At 43.3% G+C, this 26,383-nt stretch overlaps 1 protein-coding gene across 2 annotated transcripts in view; it reads left to right on the top strand.

Annotated features, from left to right (window-relative positions):
- The window catches only part of LOC111158574 (microtubule associated scaffold protein 2), a 586,722-nt gene that overhangs the window by 517,676 nt on the left and 42,663 nt on the right, over nucleotides 1-26,383 (top strand). For both annotated transcript variants that reach the window (XM_022520694.1, XM_022520695.1), the window contains one exon: nucleotides 8,922-8,988. In XM_022520694.1, the coding sequence (XP_022376402.1) occupies nucleotides 8,922-8,988 (67 nt within the window). The remainder of the gene's footprint in view (nucleotides 1-8,921; nucleotides 8,989-26,383) is intronic.

Below are 26,383 nucleotides of genomic sequence, written 5' to 3' on the forward strand. Positions count from 1 at the left end.
ATGAGCAAATGGTTTTTTAAAGCTGATTGTGCTTTATGTATTTTCAGCTTTTCAAAAAACTTCTTCATGGACAATATTTATCACTGGTTTACAGTATCTACAAGATTTATTGCCCAGTTATTATGGGGGCTGTCAAAGAAGTCTCAGAAGGGCCCAGCCTGCCCTGTGGAGTTGACCAGTTATTTGGTGGGTCGTACTTCCATCTTGCCCAGAGAAATTACAAGCTGGGGAGGCAACAATAGCACATGTGGACCAATTAATACATGAGTAGAAAACTGGAGTATGAAAGTCATGTGACACTGTCCATGCCTGTTTCTGGAATCTAGGGAAAGGAGAAATCCATGCTGTAATCTTAGGCAAGGTTTCCTGGAAAAAATGGAACATGAACTCACTTTGAGGAACGGGGTGGAGTTTTAATGAACTGTGTGAGGAACAGGAATGTAATTCTAAGCAAGGAGTGCATGAGTCAAGGTGTGTTAGCCCCGTTTGATGAAAGATGAGTGTAAACACAGTGGGAAACCCAGGCACATAGGGAGTGCTGGGGAAATATTTTCCAGGCTGAAAGCCAGACCCAAGTTTTTTAACTTGAGTTATAAGCAGTAGAAATCCATCTTGGGATTTCGAACAGAGAGGCAATCTATAGAAGGACTCATTCTATAGGTATTTTGAAAGGAAAGGTATTACCAGGGAAGGCCATTGGGACACACAGATGGATTTCAAAGTCTGAGTGCAGGATCCAGCCAGCACCCCTGCACACACAGAAACTCTTTACCCTTAGCCTTCCAGAGCTGATCATTCTTAGGAGCATTGAGTTATTGAGAGAAATAAACTGGATGTAAACTAGAGTGCCAACTTGTTTTTTTTTTTAACAATAAGAAATGTCACTGACAAGCAAACAAACCATAACAAGCCTGAGAAACAGGTATTTCTTTTTAGAGTCAAAAGTCCAGCTTCAGGGGCACCTGGGTGGCTCAGTGGGTTAAGCCTCTGCCTTCGGCTTAGGTCATGATCTCAGGGTCCTGGGATCGAGCCCCGCATCAGGCTCTCTGCTCAGCAGGAGCCTGCTTCCTCTTCTCTCTCTCTCTCTGCCTGCCTCTCTGCCTACTTGTGATCTCTGGCTGTCAAATAAATAAATAAAATCTTTAATAAAAAAAAAAAAGTCCAGCTTCATAAGAAGCTTTGATGAGAATGGAATCTGAGCCAGCAAGTTATGGTCTTTAGGCATTCAGTGACCTCAGAGCCTATGTGTCCGTGTCCCATCACCCCTCCAGCCGGAAATGTACTTGAGAAGGCTGCGTGATTGTCACCTGCCTTGATGATGGCCTTTTCTAAGCTCCTTTTGCTCTCTCCACAAATCAACTTGTCTTGCTGGCTTAGGTACTGTGCTATACCCCTTGGGGGTTACTTTGCATATCTCCACCCTAATCTTAATGTGTTGATTATAATCACAAAGGCTGGTCTTTTCTCTACACTGTTGGGAGGGGTGTGGGTTGGGAGAAGGTACCTCACTGTTCTTCCCAGGCATCTAGTACCTGACAGTAATAAATTTGGGAAGGTGATAAGATAAAATCCAGGAAGGTCAAGAAACTTCTGCAGGGGTGCATAAAGGAATTAAAAATCGTAGCACTGGCTCATTTTCCTTTCTTTTGCTTTCCCTGAGATCCAGAATGTCCCAGCATTACTTCTGTGGATTCACATTCCTTCACCTTGCGGCCCCTAAGAGTCTGTCCTTTCTAGTTGTTGATTAGTAATCCAGGTGAGGTATGGCCTTGCCTTATTAAGTACAGCATCTTAGGAAGCTAGATATTTTGTAATCACCAATACACAGGAAAAAGCCTGGGTGATGCACCCTAAGTTTAGTCTTTCTGATTTCTTTTAAAGCAAGATGTGGTTTTGTTCATTTTGCACACAAGCAGACACTGACATGTAATTAAGAATATTAAATGTGAGGGATACTTTCCCTTGACTAGTCTATATTAAATTTTATTGCAGAGTAGAAAAGCAGACACAAAAATACAGTGCCTTATATTAATTATGGGTGAAAAAAATAATATTTATTGACTGAGTCAAAGCAGGGCATTGGTACTGCCTTAAAGCCATAATAACTGAAATGAAAAACAAAAGGTCAGTCCACCTCCCAAAGGAATTTTCCACAGAGCCATGTTATGAATCTGGCCAATCTTCCCCGTATTAATATTGAAAATGAATGCAGCGTTCACAAAGGGTGGTACGAAAACAACACTGAAGACTTATGCATTCTGTTGATGTCTCCTAGTGACTGGTTCATTTTGAAATACAGAAGAAAATATTTCCCTAGGAAGACAAAGTTCTGCCACGTAGAATTAAAGCCTAACCTGAGCTCATGGAGCCATGGGTGAAAAGCAGTATTGTTTCTGGGAAGAATGAAAAACTTAACCTCTTTGTAACTTCATGTGTGTGTATGTCCACTTTGAATTTCAGAAATTCACAATAAAAAAAGATCTGGAAGTTTCTTCAAACAGCATAATTCTATATATGTCTTATTTAATTCCCTGTGTGGTTCTTGTGTTTAGCCTGTGAGAAGGTGGCCCAACTTGCATAGTTGAATTGGTTTTACCTGCATTGACTCCAGGGCAGGCTAAAAGGATAGAAAAAATGAGATATTAGTTGGGAGTCTGTCGGCTTACATGTATATATTTTTATTTTTATTTTTTATTTTATTTTATTTTAAGATTTTATTTATTTATTTGACAGAAGGCGGGGAGAGAGAGTGTGTATGAGCAGGCAGAGAAGCAGGTAGAAGGAGAGGGAGAGGTAGGCTCTCCACTGAGCAGAAAGCTCGATATGGGGCTTGATCCCAGGACCCTGGGATCATGACCTGAGCTGAAGGCAGATGCTTAACTAACTGAGCCACCCAGATGCCCCAACATGTGTATATTTTTTATGTGTGTGTGTGGTGGGGGGAGAGGACAGCTGGTTAAAACACTCAGAATTGTAGTGAATTTTATGAAATTGTCATCAGCCCCCTTGTAGCTGATCAAGAACTCCTTCAGGGAGAATCACAGAGCAGAGGCAGGAACAGGTGAGAGAAAGAGAAGGACCTGTATGATAGAGGTGACACAGGTTCCCAGAAATAGCCTCCGGTACTGTTTTGTGTCAGGATCCTCCCGGCTTTCACCTGGGGGCGCCCAACATTCCTCCTGCATGTTCATCCTCTGCTCAGGAATTCTCCAGAGACAGCCCCGAGGGCTTGAGTTCTGACGCATTGTTTTATAATTGTATTTTCACTTACTGACTCTCTGGGAGACTCTTCAACTCCTTGAAGGCAGAAATATCCTGCCTGGTATGTCTGCCTGGCACTGAGTAGGCACTGAGTAAAGCGGTGCTGTTTTGTATGGATTCCCTATTTCTGAATTGACGGGTTGGGGGTGAAGATACCTCCGTTCCCCCAACGTTCAGCTTAAATAAGAAGTGGAGTGTTCTGTTGGTTTCTGATTCAAGGAGGAGCTTAGGTGGCAGATGTCCAAAGGTAGAATCGCATGGGCGAGGCTAACAAGGAGGGACGTTTTCACTTTCTGTTGCCACCAAGTTCACATGGGTAACATCGGCCACCTGAACAGATAACTCCCGTCAACCGAGCACGTTACAGTAACGGCATGTGGCAGGCTGGCTTCGGGCTTGGCCACGCACCCAGTTACTTGAAGCTAGTGGAATGATTAGCAGGTTTTATGCTTTGCCAGGTTTGTGTCACTGGGAAAGATTGAAAGCAGTGCCCCCCCACCCCCATGGTCTGTGAGCACCTTAGCACGGAGAGCCAAACGTGAGAAGAAATGTAGGCGTCACTGTAGCCGACTTGCGGTGGTCTGTTCCAGGCTAGAGGTAGAGGGGGAGAGTTGGATGTTTTATGGGGCTAGCTCATCTCAGATTCCATCTGTGAATACAGCCTATCACGCTAAAGAGAATAGAGAACTCAGTGTGCAACAGAGGGGTATGTGCGTGACCAAATAAATAAAAGAGATGGCTAAGAAGACACAGCTGTTGTATGGGGTTTAGATGAATGTTCCCCAAGGGTCCATTTCCAGTTAAGCCTGTCCTAGAGTAAACAGTAATTGCAGAGGAATGGCCTTTTAGACTTGGCGATTTCTGGACAGTATCAACGGGCTAGTGTGGATGGTTAATACTGTGTTCTATTTTTAGGCCTTTGGAGTGAAAGCAGGAGCTCATGTGCTTGGCACCAGTAAGGAATTTTCCACTCATTCCCCATGTAGGGAAGCACTGATCTCACCCTGGGCCCTCGGAGGAGGCCTTGCTCAAATTTCATCCTACCATGTCATCACGCTGGGCTGGCTTAGGTTGGGGAGCGAAGGGGAGCAGTGGCATGACATCCTTTTGAAGGGAGCCTTTGGGGCGGCCTTCCTCCTGGGTACTCAACAGAACCTAGGGGTCTTGCAAGATCACTGCTGGAATCTGTTGAGCCATGATGGGTGGAAGGGTAACTTAGAGGCAGGGAGAGAATGGAAGGTTTCTTGAGGTTCCCTTCTTGCCTTAAGGAAGGGAGTTCCTACAGTCCTCATTGTTGACTCACTCCATCGCAGGGCAGCCTTACGTCATTCTGCAGGAAACAAAAAGTGACTTCACTGATGCAGAAAATTCATAAATTAGAAGAGTTGGTATCATTTCAAAAACAAGCACTTAAGAAGGAAGGACTGTCGCCAATCTGCATAGGCTGGCCTGAGCAAGCGGCGCTAGGCTGAGCCAGCATCTTCAGGAGGAATGAATTAGCGGGCCCCCAGAAGGGGTTAGGGACAGCTGATGGGGAAAACAGAATAGCTACCCTAGCAGGTCTTACAGCCCTGGTACGCTCTACCAGACAAGTACTGGCATGTGACCCATAAATCAATACCATGGAGACGGGATGGTAGTTCTAGTGCTAGGATGGGTGTGAATCCAACCAAGGATTTTTTTTTTTTTTTTTTAAGTAGTCAGGAGCTCACACTGACTCACTCAGAGTTAGGTATGAAACTCCGTGCTCAGATCCCATCTGAGGATCCATGTGATTTGGATCTTGATGCTGTGTCTGTATAAGCATGGGGGGCGGGGGAGGCCCTCCCAGTGTGTTAGTGTTCAGCAAAGAGTATGCACTCTGGCTTCACCGTTTCCTAACCAGGCATGCAGGGGCTGGTTGCTTAGCCATGGAGCCCCAGTTCTATTCTCTCCACAGGGAAATAGAACCCAGGGCTCACCTGACAGCATTTGGAGGACTAAGCGAGGTCAAGGGCTTACCCAGCTCTGTGCCTGGCATAGTGAAGTGTTTGGAAAGGTTCACACTAATGTAAGTGTAGTAACTAGGCAGACCTTACGAGAGTTTAGTTGTTCTCCTTGACGTTGACATCTTCAGGTTGGTTGCTAATCTTTGGCAACTGATCAGTCCTTCCTTAGTACGCCACTTGAGGACTCTAGTTTGAAACTGGTTGGTATTACAGGCTTATAGGCTATGCTTGCAAAAGTTTGGCGATGCGGGTGGGGTCGGGTTATCTTCCTTCAGTCTTCCCCCTCGCTGCCTCCCAAAATGGAGAGGGTGCTGGATCTGTAGTCTCCCCTGGCCCCTGCCTATATCCCCTTCCATCTCTCTTCTCTTCCCATCTGCTCCCTTTCATTTTTTGCTTCTTATATTCTCTCGGCGTGTTTTTCCTAAAGCAAAGATGGGAGGGGTAGGCCTGGTGGGAAGTATAGGCATCAGCTTTTCATCAAAGTGGTTCAAGTCTGAAGGTCACCCGCAACCTCTACCATCATCAGCACTGTCTCCCGCTGAGGCCTGTCCTCCTTACTGGACCTGTAAGCCACTCCTTCCTCCAATGTCTTATTTTCCCATGGCTGGAAAGTATAGAGGGTTCTATTGTCATTTGGGAGATGGCTGGGCAGGACACTGTTAACATCCACTCAGGGCTTCTTTCCCTGGGGCCAGATTGGGGGACAGTGCTGCTGTTCGGAGCTGAGGCAAGTGTTGGCTTGCATGAGAGCATTAGAAATTAGAGTTGGTTTGTTGTGTTTTAAGTTCTGGTTGTTCACTGCCTAAGCTCATCTAAGTCTGTATCTTTCGGCAGTCTCACTGTGAATACTTTAATAATGCTATTTTGGGACTGATAAGTATAGTGCAGTTAACCCTTGAAGAACACGGGGATTAGGGTCCCTGACCCCCTGCACAGCCAAAAATCTGTATATAACTTTTGACTCCCCAAAAACTTAATGAGTAATAACCCACTGTCGACCAGAAGCCTTACTGATAATGGTTGATTAACACATATTTTGCATGCTATATGTATTAGATAATGGTATTCTTACAATAAATTGGGGGAAAGAAAATATTTTAAAAATCACGAGGAAGTTCAAACTTGTGTTGTTCAATGTTCAGCTTTATTTCTGTTCTCTGGCTGTGCTTAGGAACTGAGGATCAAAAATTATTCTTTTTTTTTTTTAAGATTTTATTTTTAAGTAATTCTTCACCCAACATGGGGCTCGAACTCACAACCCCAAGATCAAGAGTGGCATGCTATACTGATTGAGCCATCTAGGCATCCCAAAAAATTATTCTTGATAGTAGAAACAAGTTAATTTTTTCACTTGTTTAAGATTATTTCGGGTACAGAGAAGATTAACATGGCCCCTAAGCAAGGATGACATGCAAATCCAAGAGGCATTCCATATTTGGAAAAAAAAAAAAAAAGATTATCTCAGGGTAGATACTAAAATTTACCCTCTCTGGAATACCAGATTTTCTTAATTTGTAGTAACTAGTTGAATGTCAGTTGACCACATTATGCTGTGTTAGAACAAGCATAGAAAATCCCTGTGATCTGCCTGATTGAACTCTTTCACTCTTTCCCTGTTAACCAGACTTCAAACTTAGAATAGAATCAGGTCAGAGCCGAGAAGCCTTTTTTTTTTTTTTTTTTTTTAAGACAGAGAGCATGAGTTGGAGGAGTAGCAAAAGGGAGAGGGACAAGCAGACTCTGTGCTGAGTGTAGAGCCCCACACTTGATCCCAGGACCCTGAGGTCATGACCTAAGCCGAAATCAAGAGTTGGATGTTAACCAACTGAGCCACCAAGGCACCCCAAGAAGGTATTTGAGAGAGAGAGCAAGCACGAGAGGGGGAAGGTCAGAGGGAGAAGCAGACTCCACCGCTGCGCAGGGAGCCGGATGTGGGACTCGATCCCAGGACTCCAGGATCATGACCTGAGCTGAAGGCAGTTGCTCAACCAATTGAGCCACCCAGGCGCCCCCAAAAAGGTATTTTAAAAAGCAAAACAAAACAAAAAACAGAACATAAGAATATGCCCATTCTAAACACATTTAGATCCTTAATATGGAGAAGCCGCTAGTATCTGTAGGATATTATCCAGTTGCAAATGAAATGAAAGGAAAACAACAGAGTTAGAATAACAACTCACATTTATATAGAGCTTGCTAAGTGTCAGGCAACCTTCTAACTACTTTGCACATATTAATTTCTTCAACCCTCATAACGACCCTGTGCGGCGGGCATGACATAGAGGCAGCATTGCTTAGTGATTAGGAAAACATCTACTCTCAGGTGTGTTTGCTAGCCTTCAAATTCAGGAAAGGCAAAGATACTGTGGGCTGAGATGGAAGGAATGAGGCTTCATGAATAAAATGGAACTCCTCGTCCTTCAGAGGATTTATTTTTGCTACATTATTCTTTAAAAAAGAAAACATAAGCTAAGAATCGTTGATGGCGGCGACTATAATAGTTCTCAGTTTATTATGCAAATAGAGTTTTACTTAGGTATTGTGATGTTATGACATTGCATAGCAAACACCCTTTGGATAACGTGGGACCGTCCATCCCATTGACCCAGCGTAGCACATGTGTTACCTGGATGTAGACACCACAGCCACAGACATAAGATGGTGCGCGCTGCTGATTTCCATTGGATACCGGTTCTTTGGAGGGGCTGTGGTCGGAGTCAAAGGAGGTTAAGAAAAAAAACACCCTGATAATATTCATGCTAGATATATGGTACACATTTTAGCTTCACTTCCCTTTTGGGAAATGTTTGCTCTGGGAGCACACTCTACAGAAGGAAGAGACTTTCTGTGAAGGCCTACATTTTTGGTATCTCTAACGTGAAGAGGATTTATATAGCTCACCTTGCCTCGTTATTATTAGTAACCATGAAAGTATAACACATGTCACTATTTCTGGTGGCTCCGTAACCCAGATTACAAATTCAGCATTTCTTCAGGGACTCCTGTTTTATGTCAGGGAAGACATATGATCTGAAAACAACTTTAATTACACATGGCGCCCTTTGCACTAAAGAGCATTTCAAGTGGGACTTTTCCTCTTGTTCCTTCTAGTGCTGCAGAAAAATGCAACAAAAAACTTGGAAACCTTGAATGTTGGTGTTGGGCTCCTTACAAAGAAAACTGTTTCATGTTAAGTTTTCTGTTCATTATTAGGTAGCCGACCATGTATGTATGGACAAAAGGGTAAGTGTAAGGGGACAGATGGTAAAATAAGCATTCTCCCTTCGGAGAAGTACAGCATGGATGTCTTCATGGTCAAAAATCTCCTACTAGTGATAACAATTAACAGGGTATCGTAACACCTACCAGGTGATTACTGTGCGGGGCGTAGGCTCGCAAAGTATTGTAGGACGATGTAGACAAGAGAACAATACAGAGAAAAGCACACCAGGGGTATTATTATTACATTGCAAGCTTTGCGATTTGAATGTGATACAAATGAACGAGTCAGACTGCTTTGTGATTTTTTTCTATGCTCATATAATGAGAAAATTGCCTCCTTATGGGCTACACCTAGAAATATTTGCTTAATATGATGCATTAATGAAACATGTGAAAGTGCTTATCTAGCATAAAACTAGGGGACTCTCGGTGTCCGTTTTGTCTTCGCAGAATGAAAGTGCCCTTGTGAAAGAAAAAGAGCTGTCAATCGAGCTTGCAAACATCAGGGATGAAGTTGGTAAGTAGGGCATTGACAATGAGGAGCCTAAAGACTGTCTTTTCCTGATACCTGTGAATGTGTGTTAACAAAAGCAATTATGTCTCCTGTGATCAGCCAGGGCAGGGCTGCCTGGAAAAATGAAGCATCTTCCCCAGCACAGCGGTGGGTTAGGGAAGCCTTGTAGGGAGCCGTAATTTGTTTGTCTCTGTTGTTACAAGGACAGCTTCATAAACAGTTCACGGTGGAACTAATCTGGCCTCGACTGCACTCTTTGCAGATGGCAGCACGCACATCCGTCTGTGTGGTGTGCTGGGAGGAGTACCCCTGCGTCTTGGTACCCCCGGCGCAGGCAGAGCTCCAAAGGAAGCAGCAGAGCTTTGCTGGGTAACATGAGGTGCTCTCTGCAGTCTATCTCTGCGGATATCCCAAGGCTTCCTGCTACCGTAGCCATGAGACACGCTATGATATAAAACGAGATTGGAAACATGAGCCTGGACGGATTAAACATGCTAGGGTTCATGTCGAAACTCCTAGTCTTTGGCTAGCTTATGGTATAGTTCACTCTCAACCAGAAGAGACCTTGCAGATGACAGGATGATCCCCAGACTGGGGGTGTCCGAGACATGGATGGGCTCTCACCTCTAACCCAAAGAGCAGACCAAGTATTTTCCATGTTCCAATTTCTTTTTTTTTTCCCTCAAGATTCTATTTATTTATTTGACAGAGAGAGAAAGCACAAGTAGGCAAAGCAGCATGCAGAGGGAGAAGCAGACTCCCTGCTGAGCAGGTGGGGTGGGCCCAGATGCGGGACTCAATCCCAGGACTCTGGGATCATGACCTGAGCCAAAGGCAGCTGCTTAACTGATTGAGCCACCCAGGCAGCCCTCTGTGTTCCAGTTTCTTGATCCCATTTGTCTCTTGGGGATGTGTTCGTCTGTCTCCCCAGGAATCAGTCAGCAAAGGTGAAATTAGGGTGGCCTTTCCCCCTTGGCCTGCTCTCTTCTCTTTACAGAGAACACTTCACCTGCAACCCATGTGGTCGTGCGGGCAGCCCGCCAAGCACAGGTGTGGCTCCCTTCACAAGTGAAGGGACCTAAACGGTCCCAGCCATCCTTGGCAGGTGGCACCGCACCTTTTTCTTCAGGCCAGTCATGCAAACAGGCCTTGAATCTGAAGCCCAGACTTCCCTGGGGAACGTGGGCCTGAGACGTGCAGTAGACCCCACAGTGATTTCCAAACACAGTTTTCCCTTCTCCCCTCCCCTTTATTTTTTCCCTTTTTTTAAAAAATTTGAGGATTTCTACTTCACTGTGAGTTTCCTGCTTCTTTCGTCATTGAGATAGGTCAACGATGGGCTTTTCTCCCTTCTGGGGAGAGCAGGCCCCTGTGGGAAAGCCATAAAGAACCATTCCTCCTTCCTAGCCTTGCCTGTGCATGATCCCTACCCAGCTGCAGGGGACCCCGCCCCTGGCCATCCCCTGCAGTGTCTGAGCCCCTATACAGTAGGTTTCCCAAAGAAGGCTTGAGGAGCAGAGTGGAGTTTGTGAGAGGGGCTCCCGGGAAGCCGAGGGCCACGAGTGAGTGTGTTTCTCGAATGAGTTTTTAGATTGTCTGCGACTCAGTGGTTCTGAGCATGGGCTTTGCAGGCCAATGACCCAAGTTCAGGTCGAGCAAGTTGGCTAACCTCTCTGTCCCTCAGGTTCCCCTTCCTAAAAAGGAAAGTCGATTAAAGAGGGTAATGCTGATGAAGCAGTCTGTAAAGGAGATTCCCTATTAGTTGTGTAGCACCTTGAATCTGAAAATAGAGGACAAAATCTTCCACTGTCACCTGAATTTCTGCCAAGAGCGATGCCGGCACCCCCACGGATAAGCTTTGGTTCTGGGATGTGCACCCTGATCTTACCAGATGGGATATGTCCAATCCAGTGCCGCTTCCCTCTGCCCTTTCCTGAAGCTTCTGAAGTCAGCAGGAACCACGCAAGGAGTACACTGAGTTTTTGTATTTCAGTCTTATTTGATGTCTGCCGTAGCGCTAAGAATAGAACCAGAAATCGTCTGCCAAATGAATCAACGGTGAGATGGGGGTGCAGAAGGCCTTGGCAACAGCAGGGCCTGGACCATTCTACCCCTCACTCAGCCCAGTGGATGCTTCGGCTGCAACTTCCTTAGCCAATGCAGAGCCTGCATTTGTGAGAGAAGACAGACAGTGCAATGTGGGGAGCTACTGTGAACTCTAAGGTCCGCGAGTTCTCAGATCTTGGCCAGCAGGGCATATCCCCGAAAGGAAAAAGGGAACTAAGCTTATAAAGTTGATTTTAGAATGGTCGTCTAGAGATTGCCCATCTAGAGGTGGACAATCCTGTCTCCTTACCAGCAGCCCTGTCAGCAGAATCAGATGGGGGCCACTGGAGTGGGGCATCATGTGGGGTCATGAAGGGCAGCAGGGGGGAGGCTGGGGGGAGCTGGAATTCCCATGTGTTGTGAAATCAGACATGGAAGAGGGAGAAGCAGCAACCAACCAGAATGGTTTAGAAGTCTTTACTGCAGATCTCAGAACAGGGCTGGCCTGTGCCCCAGATCTAAACATTCCACTCAAACCTGTTGTATTTGAACCCTGAATTCCAAAAGCCTGTCCTCATAAGTACACATCAGTTGTTTACATCCTTGGTGGGAATAAATGCAATCAAAGCGTTTTGGTATCTAGATAGAATCCCCTTAGCTGGTGGAGGGGTTGGTGGGGAGAGGTGGGTCTCAGCCCTGGGGCATATTAGAATCACCTGCAATGCTTTTTAAAATAACAGTTCCTAAAACCTCTAGAGCAATAGAATCAAAATATTTGAGAATGGGGCTTGGGTTTTTTTGTTTTGTTTTCCTTTAATTCCCAGCTGTTTATAAAGTACAGTGAAATTTGAGAACCAATGAACTCCATTGAAGGAATGGGGATTTCTGATCAGAGACGAGTGGGCTGTAGGGAATTTGGGGTAGTCCTGGGAGGGTGGGGTTGCCCCAGTGGAGAGCTTTGAGCAGCTAGAAAGCCTAGGGAAAGAAGCCCAGGTGGGAGGGGAAAGGGTACAGAAAGGAAAGATGCAGAGGACAAATTCTACCTGCTCTGAAATTATGCATAGAGTTGGCCTGAGTCCCAGAAAAAGGAAAAGAATATCCTCCCCCTTTCTTCACCTTGGCCTGTCAGGCTAGGGCTTTCCGTCTCTGAGTCCCCTCCCAGCTAGGTTAGATGGGCTTTCAGGAACCAACCACAGAAATTAATCCCCTGGTGTGTCTGCTGGCACACTTCATATTTACAATACATTCCCAATTGTGACATGTCTGGTGGAGCTACCACAGAATCTTCTAGAAGTTATATATTTTGACTAGTGCTTCAGTCAGAGGTTTTGATGTGTGTTATCCCACACTGATGGAGAATCCTGATTATAATAGTTTTTTTAAGTAGGCACTCAATTTACATAAACTTCAAGAACATCTCCTAACGCGTGATGTTTTCTGACATGAGGTGTGTGGGAGATTTTTCCATACTGACTAGGTGCCCAACAACTGAATCCAATTCTAACACTAACTGTCCAGGGTTAGGGCATCCCCACAGGCTAAGGACCACTCTCACAAGGCCCACCCCACTTTGGATGCTGGTCACACGCTCCAGGGGCCACCTGTGCTGCTAAACAACTGGCTTCAAATCCAGGGGTTTCCACCACCCCCTTCGCAGGTCCAGTAATTCACCAGAGTGACTTACAGAGCTCAGGAAAACACGTGACTTGTATGCATTAGAAAGGACACAACTCAGGAACAGCCAAACGTAAGACTTGCACAGTTGTGTGGGACGCGTATTTGGGGTCTGGGGCTAGGGGGTCCAGGAACTTCTGTGTCCTCTCCAGATGGCTTACTTTCTGCCAGTTCCCTGATGCGTTGGCCAGCCTGGAGGGGGGTTTATAACCCAGTCTCAAGCTTCCCTTCTCCCTGGTTGGGTTATTGAACACCTAGGGTAGATAAAGCACAGGCCAGGCAGGGTCACCGTGGATGGTGGGGTCGTTTGTACCCTGCAATGGGGCATCCCCCTCTTAGTAGAGAATGACATGCATCCACATTTCAGCCACTCACCAAGCCCTGTGCCCGGGCTTGGGGCCATTCCCACCAGAGGAAGGAGCATTTCTTTCGGTTTTGCACAAAGGTAACATGAGGGCTAGCTGTGACCTAGAGCTATATACTGGTCAGTGGTGACCAAGACTCACTCGTGTCCTCAGGTAGCTTACAATCGAAGCTCCATGGAGGAGGGCCTGTCTGAGATGGACTTTGCAGGATGACTAGGATCTGGATAGATGCCTATGGGAAAGGAAAGAGCACAATTCCTGAGCACCTACTACCCTGCTGCCCCAGTGAATGACCAGAGCACGGGCCTGGCCATTCTGCACACCTATGGAAAGAAAAAGTCTACTTGTTTCCTCTTTTCATGGAAAGAAAGAATGAAAGAAAGAAAGAAAGAGAAAGGGAGGAGAAAGACTTTCCATAGTTACCATTTAATAGTTATATGAAACATTTAATCATGCTGCCAAACTAGAAGTTACATCTCTCCTTGGAGCCCTTAGATTTTCCCCATTTTTTGCTATTATTTGCAGTGTTATGCAAATTACTGTTTTCCTTATGTCATTTTCTTGGGAATATAGTCTCAAAGTGTGGACGAATCATTTGGATAGATTTCACGTTTGTTCTAAACTTATCTGTATGTGACAGATCCTTGATATTTTTTCTATAAATCAAGATAAAAGATTATGGTGGATTTAGTCCCCGTGTAGCGAGGTTGCCTTATAAAGAGGAAATTCCATCAGTATTTCTCTCTGCCCTCTCCCTCCCTCCTTTCCTTCTCCTCTCTCACCCCCTGTCTCTTCTCTTCTCTTCTGTCTCTCTCTCTCTCTCTCTCTCTCACACACACACATACACACACACACACACACACACCTGAGAAGAAACCGGAATCCCCGATTATGTACCTGGGTGAAGTTTGGGGTGGCGAATTTTGTGGTCTAGGAGTCAAGTCCCTGCGGAGTGGCTAAAATTGCTATCATCTGTGTTACGTCATGTCTCCTGTGGATGTGGAGACAAGGCTCTCAGCTCCTCCTCCTCTTGAAAGCTTCTCATCCTCGAGTCACCCTTCAGGGACTAGGGGTCTTACCTTGTGTTTGGAGTTGACCTTAACTGGGGCTGTCCTCAGAAGAGCCAAGCGGTAGTGATTGTGGGATGAAGGGCATTTTAGATCTCCAGGGGACCAGAATCCAGCACCACATCCAGGGAAAGAAGAGCAAAGAGGCTAGAAATAGCTATTTGATTTTTTTAATCACTTTTTTAAAATTTCCAGAAAATGTAGTTCTTAAAATATAAGCCTCAATTTTTAGATAGAGTGGTGCTCTCCAAATGGGGAAGTCAAATAATGAATAATTGAAGGGTCATGCTTATATTTGTAAATGCTGAAATAGATTTATAAGCTGTTCTTCTTAGACGCAGATTATCTTCTTTCGAGATCTTATGCTTCAAGTTACTGACCACCGGTGGGTGGGTATTTATGGTCCTCTCTCCAGCAAGGCTGCCTTATTAGGAAACCTGAACCTTAAGAAAAGTATGAATTCCTTAAAAACATATCTATGAATTAGATGAACTCCACCAGATAGAAAAAACATATTCCGTGCACAGCTGGCTTTAAACTGAGCCTTCTGGCTCACACTCCCAGGTGCACTGATGCTCACTCAGCCAGAAGTCCTGCAGGTTCAAGGTGGAACAACACTAACCCCACTGTACGCCTTCCCCCGGATTCCTGCCTCAGGTCTGTGCAAAGCTGGGACTCTCTGATTTGGTGTGAAATTGCCTCTCGTCTTCAAAGCTCTCGATCACCCCAGTAGCCCTCCTTTTGGCTTTATTTACCTGCCACTGCCCCCAAGCCCTAATGCTGGTGGACAGAGCCACCTTCTGCTTCTGGTGCGTCTTCCATCACCAGCTCTCAGACCCTCCTCTCTTGACCTTGTTACAAGTAAGGTCTGTTCTAGCTGTCCCCATCCCAAGTCCGGCACACAGGTTTTATTTTTCTGCCAGCTTCAGACTTAAGATAGACTTCGCCTTTTTATCTCTCTTGAACACTTTAAAAACACTTAACATGGAATATAGTTTTAAAAAAGCATGCAGGGGCACCTGGGTGGCTCCGTGGGTTAAAGCCTCTGCCTTTGGCTCAGGTCATGATCTCAGGGTCCTGGGATCAAGCCCAGCATCTGACTCTCTGCTCAGGGGGAGCCTGCTTCCCTCTCACTCTCTGCCTGCCTCTCTGCCTACTTGTGATCTCTGTCAAATAAGTAAACTCTTAAAAATAAATAAATAAATAATAAATTAAAAAAGCATGCAATGTTTAACAAAGCAATCACTCTGGCTAAGTTTCTAAGGTATTATAGAGAAAGCTAAATTATTAAATACACATTTTGATTCAAGTCAGCTTATTGAAACAAAGCAAAAAAATACTTAAATGTTTTCTATGATTTAAAAAAGGAGATATTAAAGAATTGTGAGTGTTTTGATGTGAAGGTATATAGAAATCTAAGTTTGTGGCAGTAAGCACTGAGGTGTTATTTATTATGCTCTTTTTTTTTTTAAGATTTTATTCATTTATTTGACAGACAGAAATCACAAGTAGGCAGAGAGGCAGGCAGAGAGAGAGGAAGGGAAGCAGGCTCCCTGCTGAACAGAGAGCCGGACGCGGGGCTCGATCCCAGGACCCCGGGATCATGACCTGGGCCAAAGGCAGAGGCCTAACCCCCCGAGCCACCCAGGCGCCCCTATTTATTATGCTCTTAAGTTCCTAACTAGAGTAGGTTTTTCAGTTTATTTTCATTTATAACTAGCAACACACACCTACACCTACCCACCACTGGAAGTATATTTGTGAGATGATTTTATGTATGAAATGTCTTTTGGTTTTATGATCACAAGACCTTGTCTTTACGTAGTGCTTATACTTAGCAAGCTCTATTACATGATATGTCTTTTGTGTGTGTGTTTGTGTATATTGGACAAAATAGACTTTTTTTTTTATTATGTTATGTCAGTCACTGTACCGTACATCATTAGTTTTGATGCAGTGTTCCAAGATTCATTGCGTGTAATACCCAGTGCTCCTGTAATATGCGCCCTCTTAATACCCATCACCAGGCTCACCTATCCCCCCACCCCCCCCCCCCCTAAACCCCTTTTTTTTTTCTGAATCCATAGCCTCTCATGGTTCGTCTCCCCCTCCGATTCCCTGCCTTCATTTGTCCCCTCGTTCTCCTAATGTCCTCTGTGTTATTCCTGACGTTTCACAAATAAGTGAAACCATATGATAATTGACCTTCATGATATGTCTTATTTACTTCTTCAGACAACTCAATGAAGTAGGTGTTGGTATTTTTATTTTATAGGAACTTGAGGTTCAGAAGGATTAAGTGACTTCCCTAAGTGTATACAGCTGGTTTGGGCGGAGTCAGGTTCTGGAATTCTAAGTTTACCGTGGCTTCCCCACCCCCACCCCCATTTTGGTTTTTGGTCATTTTTAATTTAGCAAATTGAAAAATCAAATAAACAAAGTAAAATAGCTGCTTCTCCCACTTCTATACAACTTTCCCACAAAATTGTAAGAGATGTTAGTATGAATCTGTCAAAATATGAATTACAGTGTAATTATATAACACTGTGATAGTAATTAGCCTGAGGCTATATCCATTAAGATTGAGTTCAGGACAAATAACAGACTCCTCCCAAAATGGTAGCTTCCTCAAGATAGATGGTTTTTCCTTTTTCTTCCCTCTCATGTAAAAGTCAGGAGGTAAGCACCCATGGGCAGGTATGGTTTTACACTACAAAGTCCCCAGGGGACCCAGGTCTCTTACAGCTCACTGTTGTACCACCCCAAGACTGTGCCCATTTTCCTCATGGCCCAGTGTGACAGTTGGTGCTATAGTCGTTATATTTATATTCCAGGTAATAGGATGGAGGAAGGAATGAACAAAGAAACAGAGCACATGGGTCAGCTGTCTCTGGGGGAAAGTTTCCAGGATCTATACTGCAGTTTGTATCTCATTGGCCAGAACTACATTCCAAGGCAAACCTTGCCACATCAGACTGGGAAATGTGCTTTTTTTTCTTGGTGACCTTGGTGAATTATTTTGTTACTAAGAAAAAGGGGAGAATGTGTATTGGGGGCTGTTATCAGCCTGTGCTAGGGGGCCCCCATTGCCTTCATTAGTGAGATGGAGGGAACAGTCCTATCGCACCAGGCGATTGAGAGCAAAGGATCTAGCAGAGTGTTTGGCAGAATAGTGGGGGCTCAGTGTGTTATAATTCCCTTAAATGTCAGACTGGATTCTGTCTTCCTTCCTTTCACAGCTTTAAAAAACCTGAGTCAAGATGCAAAACCAAGAAGATATCTCAGAAAAAATAATGAATCTTGGGATCACAAAAATATAATGCACATTTTCTGATTTATAAAAATATCTCTTCTAAGCACACCAATTAAAAGACAGTTTTGTCAGATTGGATTTAAAAAAAAAAAAGTAAGGCACAGCTATGTGCTGCTTAAAAGAAACACATTTCAAATATAAAGACATAAATAACCTAAAACTAAAAGAATGGGAAAAAGATACGCTGTGCTAACACCAATCAAGAATTGGAATGTCTGTGTTAATATCATGCAAAGTAACTGTCAGACCAGTAAATTACAAAAGATAGTGACGGAAGAGTCAGCTGACCAAGAAGACATAACAGTACTTAATACCGATGTAATTAACAATAGAGTTTCAAATTACATGCAACAAAAACGAATAGAACTGAAAGGAGAAATAGACAAATCCACAATTAAGTTTGGAGACTTCCCTCTTCTCTCAGTATCGATAGGACAAGCAGGAAGAAAATCAGTAGAGGTACAGAAGACCTGAACAACACTATCAACCAACTTGACCTAATTGACCTTGATACAACATTCCATCCAACAAGCAGAACACGCATTCTTTTCAAATACACATGGAACATTAAGCAACATAGAATATATTCTGGGCCATAAAAGAAACCTCAACAAATATAAAAGAATTGAAATCATACTAAATGTTTTGGACTATAACAGAACTAGACAATAAATCCGTAACATGAAAATATCTGGGAAAACTCCAAGCATTTAGAAATTAAACAGCAGACTTCTAAATAACACACAGGTCAAAGAGGAAACCACAAGGTCAATTAGAAAATATATTGAACTGAATGAAAATAAAAACACGATATATCAAAATCCTTGGGATGCAAAACTCTCTCTGAATTGCAGAGTTGATATCTTATTAAATTTGCTGAACAAAGTGGGAGAGACCCAGTATGTACTATCACTGACCTAGGCTCTCTGACAAGGAGGTGAGTAGTGTTATTTGAAAGAGGGTTTGATCTAACAGGTTTAGTCTCTTGTCAGAAACCAGAGCATGACAGTAGAGCCTCAAATATACTGTTTTCTTTGCAAGATGAACCACTCAGCATGGCTGGGTTCTGGAAATGCATGCCCCTCTATAGGGAAATGATATTAGTTCTGAGCTGGGAAAAATTCAAACCAGTGATGTCAACTGACATGATTAGATTTTATTCCAGTAAATGTAATTTTATGAAGTCATTTTAGTTTCTATCCCAAATGGTGCTTACCAGTGCATAGTAATACCAAAACTGCAGACTCCCTTAAATATGCCAAAGGCTGGGTTTGGTTGCCATGGAAAATACATGATCAGCTACAATTTTACCAAACTGCTACTTTCTCTGAGACAATGATTTATTCCAATTGGCAGCAACATGTTTTCTTGATAGTTATAAAGGACTTTTAAGTCAATACGCACAGAACATCCTAGTTATTTTTTGTGGAGATGTCCATTTGGTAATTCCCTAAAATATATACTATGAATAATGATAATTTTCTCTTCTGATACGTGTTAATATTTTTAAATCTGTCAGTTTAATCCTTAACTAACCTGAATTGACTGACTAGAATAGCTCGAGACACCAAGGGCTGCCCTGGATTACCCTGAGGATAAGTAACTTTTTGAAACTCAGAACCAGCTCCTTCCATAAAAGTTGTGACTTTATAAATCTGATATTTAAAGTGGCATATGGTTTACAAAGCCCTTTCCTATATTATTTCATTTGATCCTAATAGTAACCCTAAGAGATAGGTAAGATAGATAATGCCACCACTGTTTTAACAGTGAGTAAATGTTGCCCATAAAAAGTAGAAGCAAACCCCCAGTGACATAACTGTAAAGAATGACAGGGCTGGGTCCTTCTCTCATTCCACCATGCCCATAGCATGCTGCCTTTGTGTTATAAGATCTCAACTAATAGTGAGGGAAGATAATTAAAAAAATAAGAGAAAGACATGATGTGCTATCAATTTAACCTGAAAATTGCTGAAGAGCATTTTGCAAAATATGTATTTTAAATGACATACAAATTATGCAAGCATAATTGCTTCCCACTTGTGAATTTCTCATATGTGGATGCCCTCTTGTTTTTCTTTGTGTGGAGTACTCTGGCTCGGAGCTTAGTGCAGTGAATGTGGACCATTCACTGCATCACTTTGTAAACTTAACTGAACCCAGAAGAGGTACCCATCAGTGTTCCAGGAGTGGAAGGGGAATGTGATGTGATCTCTGATTTTGTGGAACCCTTATGTATTGGAGAGACAGACATAAGCAGATAATTAAAATCCAGTGTACTATATAAGGGGCTAGAGGTCTGGGAGCTCAGAGCAGGGGTCGTCACCTAGGCAGGGATCCAGCAAAAGCTTTTTGGGGTAAAACAGCTGAGCTTACAGGAAATGAAGGAATGAAGAAGTGATTCTTCCATACACCAGATCAATTACAGAACCAGCATTAGTGATGTCATTTATTTGGTCTCTCCATTGGGAAATGGGAAAAGCAGTGAAGACAGATTTTCCGTGTGGCTATTCCTAAGAAGAGGAAGGAGTTTGGATTTATGAGATGAGTTGTGTTTATGAAACTCTTTAAATTATTTGCATAAAAAGCAAGGGCAGTGTTTGGGATATAAGACTTCAGTGATTCTCTTTTCACAGACTTTTTTTAACATTTCATTTTTCTTGTCTAATGACATGATGAGTTATTCTCATGCATTCAAATAGCTACAAATATCACCAGGGCCATATTCAGGTGTCCAAGAGTACTATTAATCTATTTGCTTAATTTGGCAGTTTATTTGAACAAAGTACCATAAATTATAGTATATTATATGCTTGTAATTCAGGTCACTCTTTTGATCAAAATTGACTTCTTCAGCTAGGTTTTGGGGAAGTTAATTCTGATGAAAAAGATGAAAAACAGACTATTTATGTGTTGCAAGTAACAAAGTAAGGACTTACTAGGTTTCAGTAATAACAAACCTGATCATGAGCTCAGGTCTCCTTAGCATGACTATCTTCTTAAAAACAAAACAAAACAAAATTAAAATAAACCAAAAGCTCATGATGACAAATATGGTCAGAGTTTAGCTAATCAGAATGATGGTACCAGGTGGAGAGACCAGGCCAGCAGCTGAGTCCAGGGCATTTACTTTCGTGGGTCTGCTGTAATCCAGCTTTTTTTTTTTTTTTTTTTTTTTTTTTTGCAAGTATACCAGGAAGGACTCTGACTTTCAAGGAAACACTTTTAACTAAGTTCACTAGAGAGTGATGTGAAAACAAAAAATAACAGTTTACTATGGCAAATATATCCCTCATAGGCAGGTCTCTCTAGAAAGCTAAAATTCTAATAAGAAGACTGCTGAGTGGACCAAAGTAAAAAACTTACTGGAAATAATAATGGCATCTTGCTGAGATAGCCTTGGGCAGTCATCTCCATGACCTGTTCTTTCCTAGGACTCAGTTCTTAGCCGGGGATCCCATGGAAGGAGATAGAAGCCTATTAGCATCTCTTGGGGGCTTTTACCAAATACCCATGTCCAGACTTCTGCTTCCAGCCACAGTACAGTACTGGACTCAACTTCCCACTGTACACAGCCATAAAAACGGACAAAATATATGAGATACCTGTTCCCAAGCACTGGGAGCACCACAGACATGCTGCCCTTGAGAAAAAGGAAACATACGAAGTGAGTCTCATGTTCACCCCAACTTTCTGCCTGGGGCCACTTCCCAGACCCTGGCACAGAGCAGGGCTTCAGAGATGGTGACCACCATCTCGCTTACCTGAAGAAGCAGATAGCAGAGTTCGAGCTGATTAAAATGGCTAGAAATTGTGGAACTGAGCCTGGCAAGGAGTAAGTTGAGTAGAGGAGGGCCCCAGAAATTTGCATAGGGGTTTCCCATGTGTTCTTCAATGAAGGGTAGGTTGTGTGTGCACTGGGAAGCCTGGCAGAGAGCGGCTGCTGCAGGGCTGGGAGCTGCATGGTGGTGTCAGAGGTTGTGTCATGCTGGAAGACAATGGAGTTCCAGCCCAGCCAAGGTGGAGAGATCTCTTGAGCAATCCATCAAGCTCTGAGAAAGCCTAGGCTTTAGGAATAAGGGCCATGACCTGGTTGGAATAAGACCTTTCTCTAAGCCTAAAGATAGACTGAAACTGACCCACCCTAAAAAGAGTGAAACCAAGCCTGGTAGAATCAAAGGAGTCTAGTAATTTACCTGCCTGCAAGCAAAACACAACTCTCATTAAGGAAACTCCTCATGATCTATCACCCACAATGCTGAACATATAATTTTTAAAAATTAGACATACAAAGAAGCAGGACCCATAATCAAGGAAAAAGATGGTAGAAATGCATATTGGAATAACACAGGTGTTGGAACTTTTATTATTTTATAATAGTAAAACCTATTATAAACATATTCAAGCACTTTTAAGAAAAGTAAGCAAACAATGAGTAAACTGGTAGGGAAGCACAAGAGAGAAATGGAAACTATAAAAAAGAGCCAAATGGAAACATTAGAACCCCAAAGTAGAGGCTCTGAAATGAAAAATCCGCTGGATAGGTCTTAGAGCAGACTGGAGACTGCAGGAAAAAGGGTCAGTGAATTGGAGAAAATCAGCAAATATTATCCAGTCTGAAGAATAGAGAGAAAGTTTGGAAATATGAGCAGAGTGTCAGTGACCTTTGGGACTCCATCAAGGATTGTATCAGGTGTGTAATTGGATTGGCAAAAGGAGGAGGGAGAGAGAAAAATTGGAGAGAAAAAATACTTGAAAAATGGTGGGCATAGATGCCCTAAATTTGGTTTAAAAGAGCAACCCCCATGGGACACCTTGGTGGTACAGTCAGTTGATCATCCGACTCTTGGTTTCGGCTGGGGTCATGATCTTGGGGTTGCGAGATTGAGCCCCATGTCAGGCTGTGCGCTCAGTGCAGAGTCTGCTTGGGTTTCTCTCTACCTCTTCCTCTGCTCCCCATTCTCTCTCTCTCTCTCTCAATTAGAAAAATAAACCTTGTTTAAAAAATTTAAAAAATAAGTAAAAGAGCAATCCACAGACCCAAGAAGCTAACGAACTTCAAACAGGATAAATACAAACATAAAAATCACACGTCAGCTCATTCTTGTCAACTACTGAAAACCAGAGATAAAAGGAAATGTTCAAGGCAACTAGTTAAAGATACACATTACATACAGGGGAATGAGGAGATGAATGACAGGTAACCTCATCAGAAACAAAACAGGCCAGAAGGCACTGGAATGACATTTTTAAAGTGCTGAGAAAACAGAAAAGAAAAAAAAAATCAACACAGAATTCTATACTGAGAAAAACATCCTTTGAAAATGGTAGGAATTTGGATGTACAGGACTAAATTTAGATTATCAAAAAGATAAACACGTGGATAAATATAAAAGTCTGTTCGTTTTGTTGTTCTTAATCTGTTTTCTTTTAAATGTTCAGTTTGATGATCTCTTGCTGTGAATACATTTATGTAACCACTGCCCCAAATAAGATTTATGACATTTACCTCCCTCCAGAAAGTTTCTTCATGCCTCTTTCCAGTCAGTTTCATCCCCCACCCCTATCTCTAAAGCAAGTACTTTCTCATTTCTGTCAACATAGATCAGTTTTTGCCTGTTCTGGGAACTCCTATAAGTGGGATCAGATATTTTATACTCTTCTGTTCCTAGATGCTTTTCTTCCACATGAGAGGTTCATCCACATAGCTGAGTAAATCGGCAGTGTGTTCCTTTTTATTGCTTAGTATGTTCCATTTGCATGAGCACGCCAAAATCAATCTGTCCTTGTGTCTGCGGATGGACATTTGGATTGTTATTTTTTTTTGCTCTCATAAATAAGGCTGTTAGGAATATCCTTGCACAATCTTGTGTTTTCTTTCTCTCAGCTAAGTTCCCACATTATAAATTACTGGGTCATAGGATAGATGTGCACGTCACTTTAGGAGAAAGTGCCAAACAGTTCTCAAAATGTTTGTACCATTTTGCGAGACACTCAACAGTGAGAGTTCCAGTTTCTCCCTGTCCTGTCAACATTTGGTATTGTTAGTAATTCTGTTGTTACTGTTTTAGCCATTCTAGTGGGTGTGAAGGCTATCTCATTGTGGTCTTTATTTGCATTTCCCTGTTCACTAGTGATGTTGAAGATTTTTTATGTGCTAAATGGCAATTTGAATATCTTTTGTGAAGTGTTGGTTGCCCATTTTTTGGAGAGTTCTTTGTCTTTTTACTGGACAGCTGCCACCCCCTTCACCTGGGCACACAGACTCAAGGTTGCCAAGAGCCTTCCTGGAGCCCCACTCATTTGTGTTTGTGACCTGTCTTCTAAATTGCAGCACTTACAGACTGACTCAGAATGGTCTACAGTCATGAATAGGAAAAACAGAAAGCAAATCTATTGCTAAGATACAAAACATTTTGAGGTGCTGTTCTTAAGATAATTTTGAATGCCTACTCTGTGTAAAAGTATTCTAGGTGTTTCACTCAGCGATCACTAAGTTATAATCCATGAACCCAAAGAGTTTATAATCAGTTGGGAAAACAGGCATGGCAGCAGATGATTGTAACATAAAAGGAAGGAAGTGGCTTTCTCCTTATAGTATCTGTTTGCTCCTGATGCTTTTCCAGGCCCTCTGTCCTTTTTAGTCTCTGCAAGCTCTGGAGTGATCTCATCCACTCCCATGGCTTCAACAACCACGCAAGCTGTTCCCTCCCAGGTCCAGGTCCCCAGCCATGGTCTCTCTTGAGGGCATCTCTTGGTGAATCACAGGCGATACCACTCTTCATAGTCAAATAGTTTTGTCTCCACCCAACCCCTACTCCCCACATCAAAGCAAAACAAAATGAGATCTCTACTTCTCCTTCTATATTCTTGATTTCATTCAGGTACAAGCTAAGCTAATAAGGCACCCACATGAATGGATGTACCATTTTGCGAGACACTCAACAAGCCCTCCTCAGACGGAGGGCTATTTTTCTCTCTTGTAACGGTCTAAAGATGGAGAGACCCAGGGGTGACCATGCATCCGGATAGTGTGCTCCACTGTCCTCAAAGCCGTGGTCTCTGAGTGTTTGGAGTTGATGCATGAAGGAGAACATTTGGGTCTGAGGGAAAATGAAGGAGAGAAAGTAGAGGGCAAAGAGCTCCCTTCTAAAAATATGATCTAGACATTGCTGTATCACTTCTTCACATCCCTTTGGCCCAAGCAGTCACGTGGCTACACAGAACTGCCAGGAAGACTGGCACGGCAGCCCTTCCAATTTAAAAAAAAAAACTTGGAAAGTATGGGAATAAGAGAAAGAAAAGGAGACAGGGAACAGTTATGCTCAACCATAACTTTTTGTCCCCGTTCTTGACAGCGTATTCATAGCATACACTAACACAGAAGGCTGGGAGTCCTCACCGTCTCTCCCACTCCTCATACTTGATACTCAAATCACTAGCTCCTCTTGACTATACTTTTAAAGTATGTCCTCGTTCGAATTCCTATAGTGATGTAGTCTCTCCTTTTGCAAAAACCTCCTCACAAGTCCCCTTGCCTTCCTTCCTACCCCTAGAGTCCATTCTCTGTTCCTTCCCTGATTAAAATCCATCAGTCACCAGGACCACGTTTGCCTGTGAGAAGAACATGGTTGCCTCTAGCCAGAGGGTCTGGGTGAGAAGATCAATTACTCTTCACCATATTCCTTCCATGTTATTTGAATTTTCTTGTCTCATCCAGAAAATCAAAACACTATGATAAAGAAAGATCCTTTGGTAGGTTTATATCCTGGATAGAATAAATAGAATTCAGACTTTCTAGCACGCATACCAGGACTGCTGTCTGCCCTCCCACACACAACTCCTGCTACTCCCCGTCCCAGTCCTGCCAGCTTCTGTTGCTTCTTCCTGAACTGGTCTCCTTCTCCTCACCCACCAACCTCCCCAGGCTTGCCGGGAAACCGTCACCTCCACAGTGCCCTATCGGGGCCTTCCTCCTCAGTGGCAAATTCTCTGTGGCCATAGTGCATGGTATTACTGTCACATTGCTGTCACTGATCGTTTATCCGTCCGATTCTCATTTCCTGTCCCTAGACCAGGGCCACCCAAAGAAAGGGGCTGTGTTTAGCACTATGTTTAGTTTCTGAATACCTTGCACAAGAGATCTGGTATTCCAGGAGCTTAAGGTCACGTGGGGAAATTATGTGGGGAGATGGAGTTTACAAGAAAAACTCATCACTAAATAAAATAGTACAGTGGATTGAATAAGAATAATGTTTATGCCATTCTGCACATTTACATTGATTCCCATTTGCATCTCTTACCAGAAGCACTCCAGGCTCTCTTTCCCTGTGATTTGCGGCAGATGTTTACAGATAAGGCATGCGCCCTACATAATCAGAGCTGCCATTTATTGTACGCCTGTGAAATGTCCAGGAGGGTAAATGCATGGTTTCTAATAATCAAAATAGCCTGCGAGGTACACCCACTTTACAGATGAGAATACAGAGGCTCAGAGCAACAAGCATCGAGTTGCCCCGGGTTATATGTTCTACCGCAGGGATTTGAACTGGGGTTCCCAGACTCCAGACCCATGCCTGCTTTTCCCTTAGTGTTCTACCTCTCACATCAGCTCAGAGACAATGCTTTTGTCCTGTTTTACTGTCTGCCTCTCCACTCAAATGTATTGGTTCCCAGGTTAGGACTGGGCACCTCTTCCCTCCGAGACAGTCCAAACACACAGGCACCAGCTCCCGGGGCTTGCTGCCCCACTCCCTGCCCCTAACAGGCTGTGCATTCAGTGTTTAGGTCTGAGTTTACTTTTCTTCTTCCCATCAGAGCTTCTGTGCACAGACTCTGCTCCTGCTCTGCCATCCGCTTTATTTCCCTTTTCTACCCAACCCTGTTTCTTCTTCTTCAGCTGTTCACAGCAGGGGTGAGTTCATGAAAGGCTT

Source organism: Enhydra lutris, unplaced genomic scaffold (assembly GCF_002288905.1).
Source record: "Enhydra lutris kenyoni isolate GAN:26980312 unplaced genomic scaffold, ASM228890v2 scaffoldscaffold60, whole genome shotgun sequence".
Lineage (NCBI taxonomy): Eukaryota > Metazoa > Chordata > Mammalia > Carnivora > Mustelidae > Enhydra > Enhydra lutris.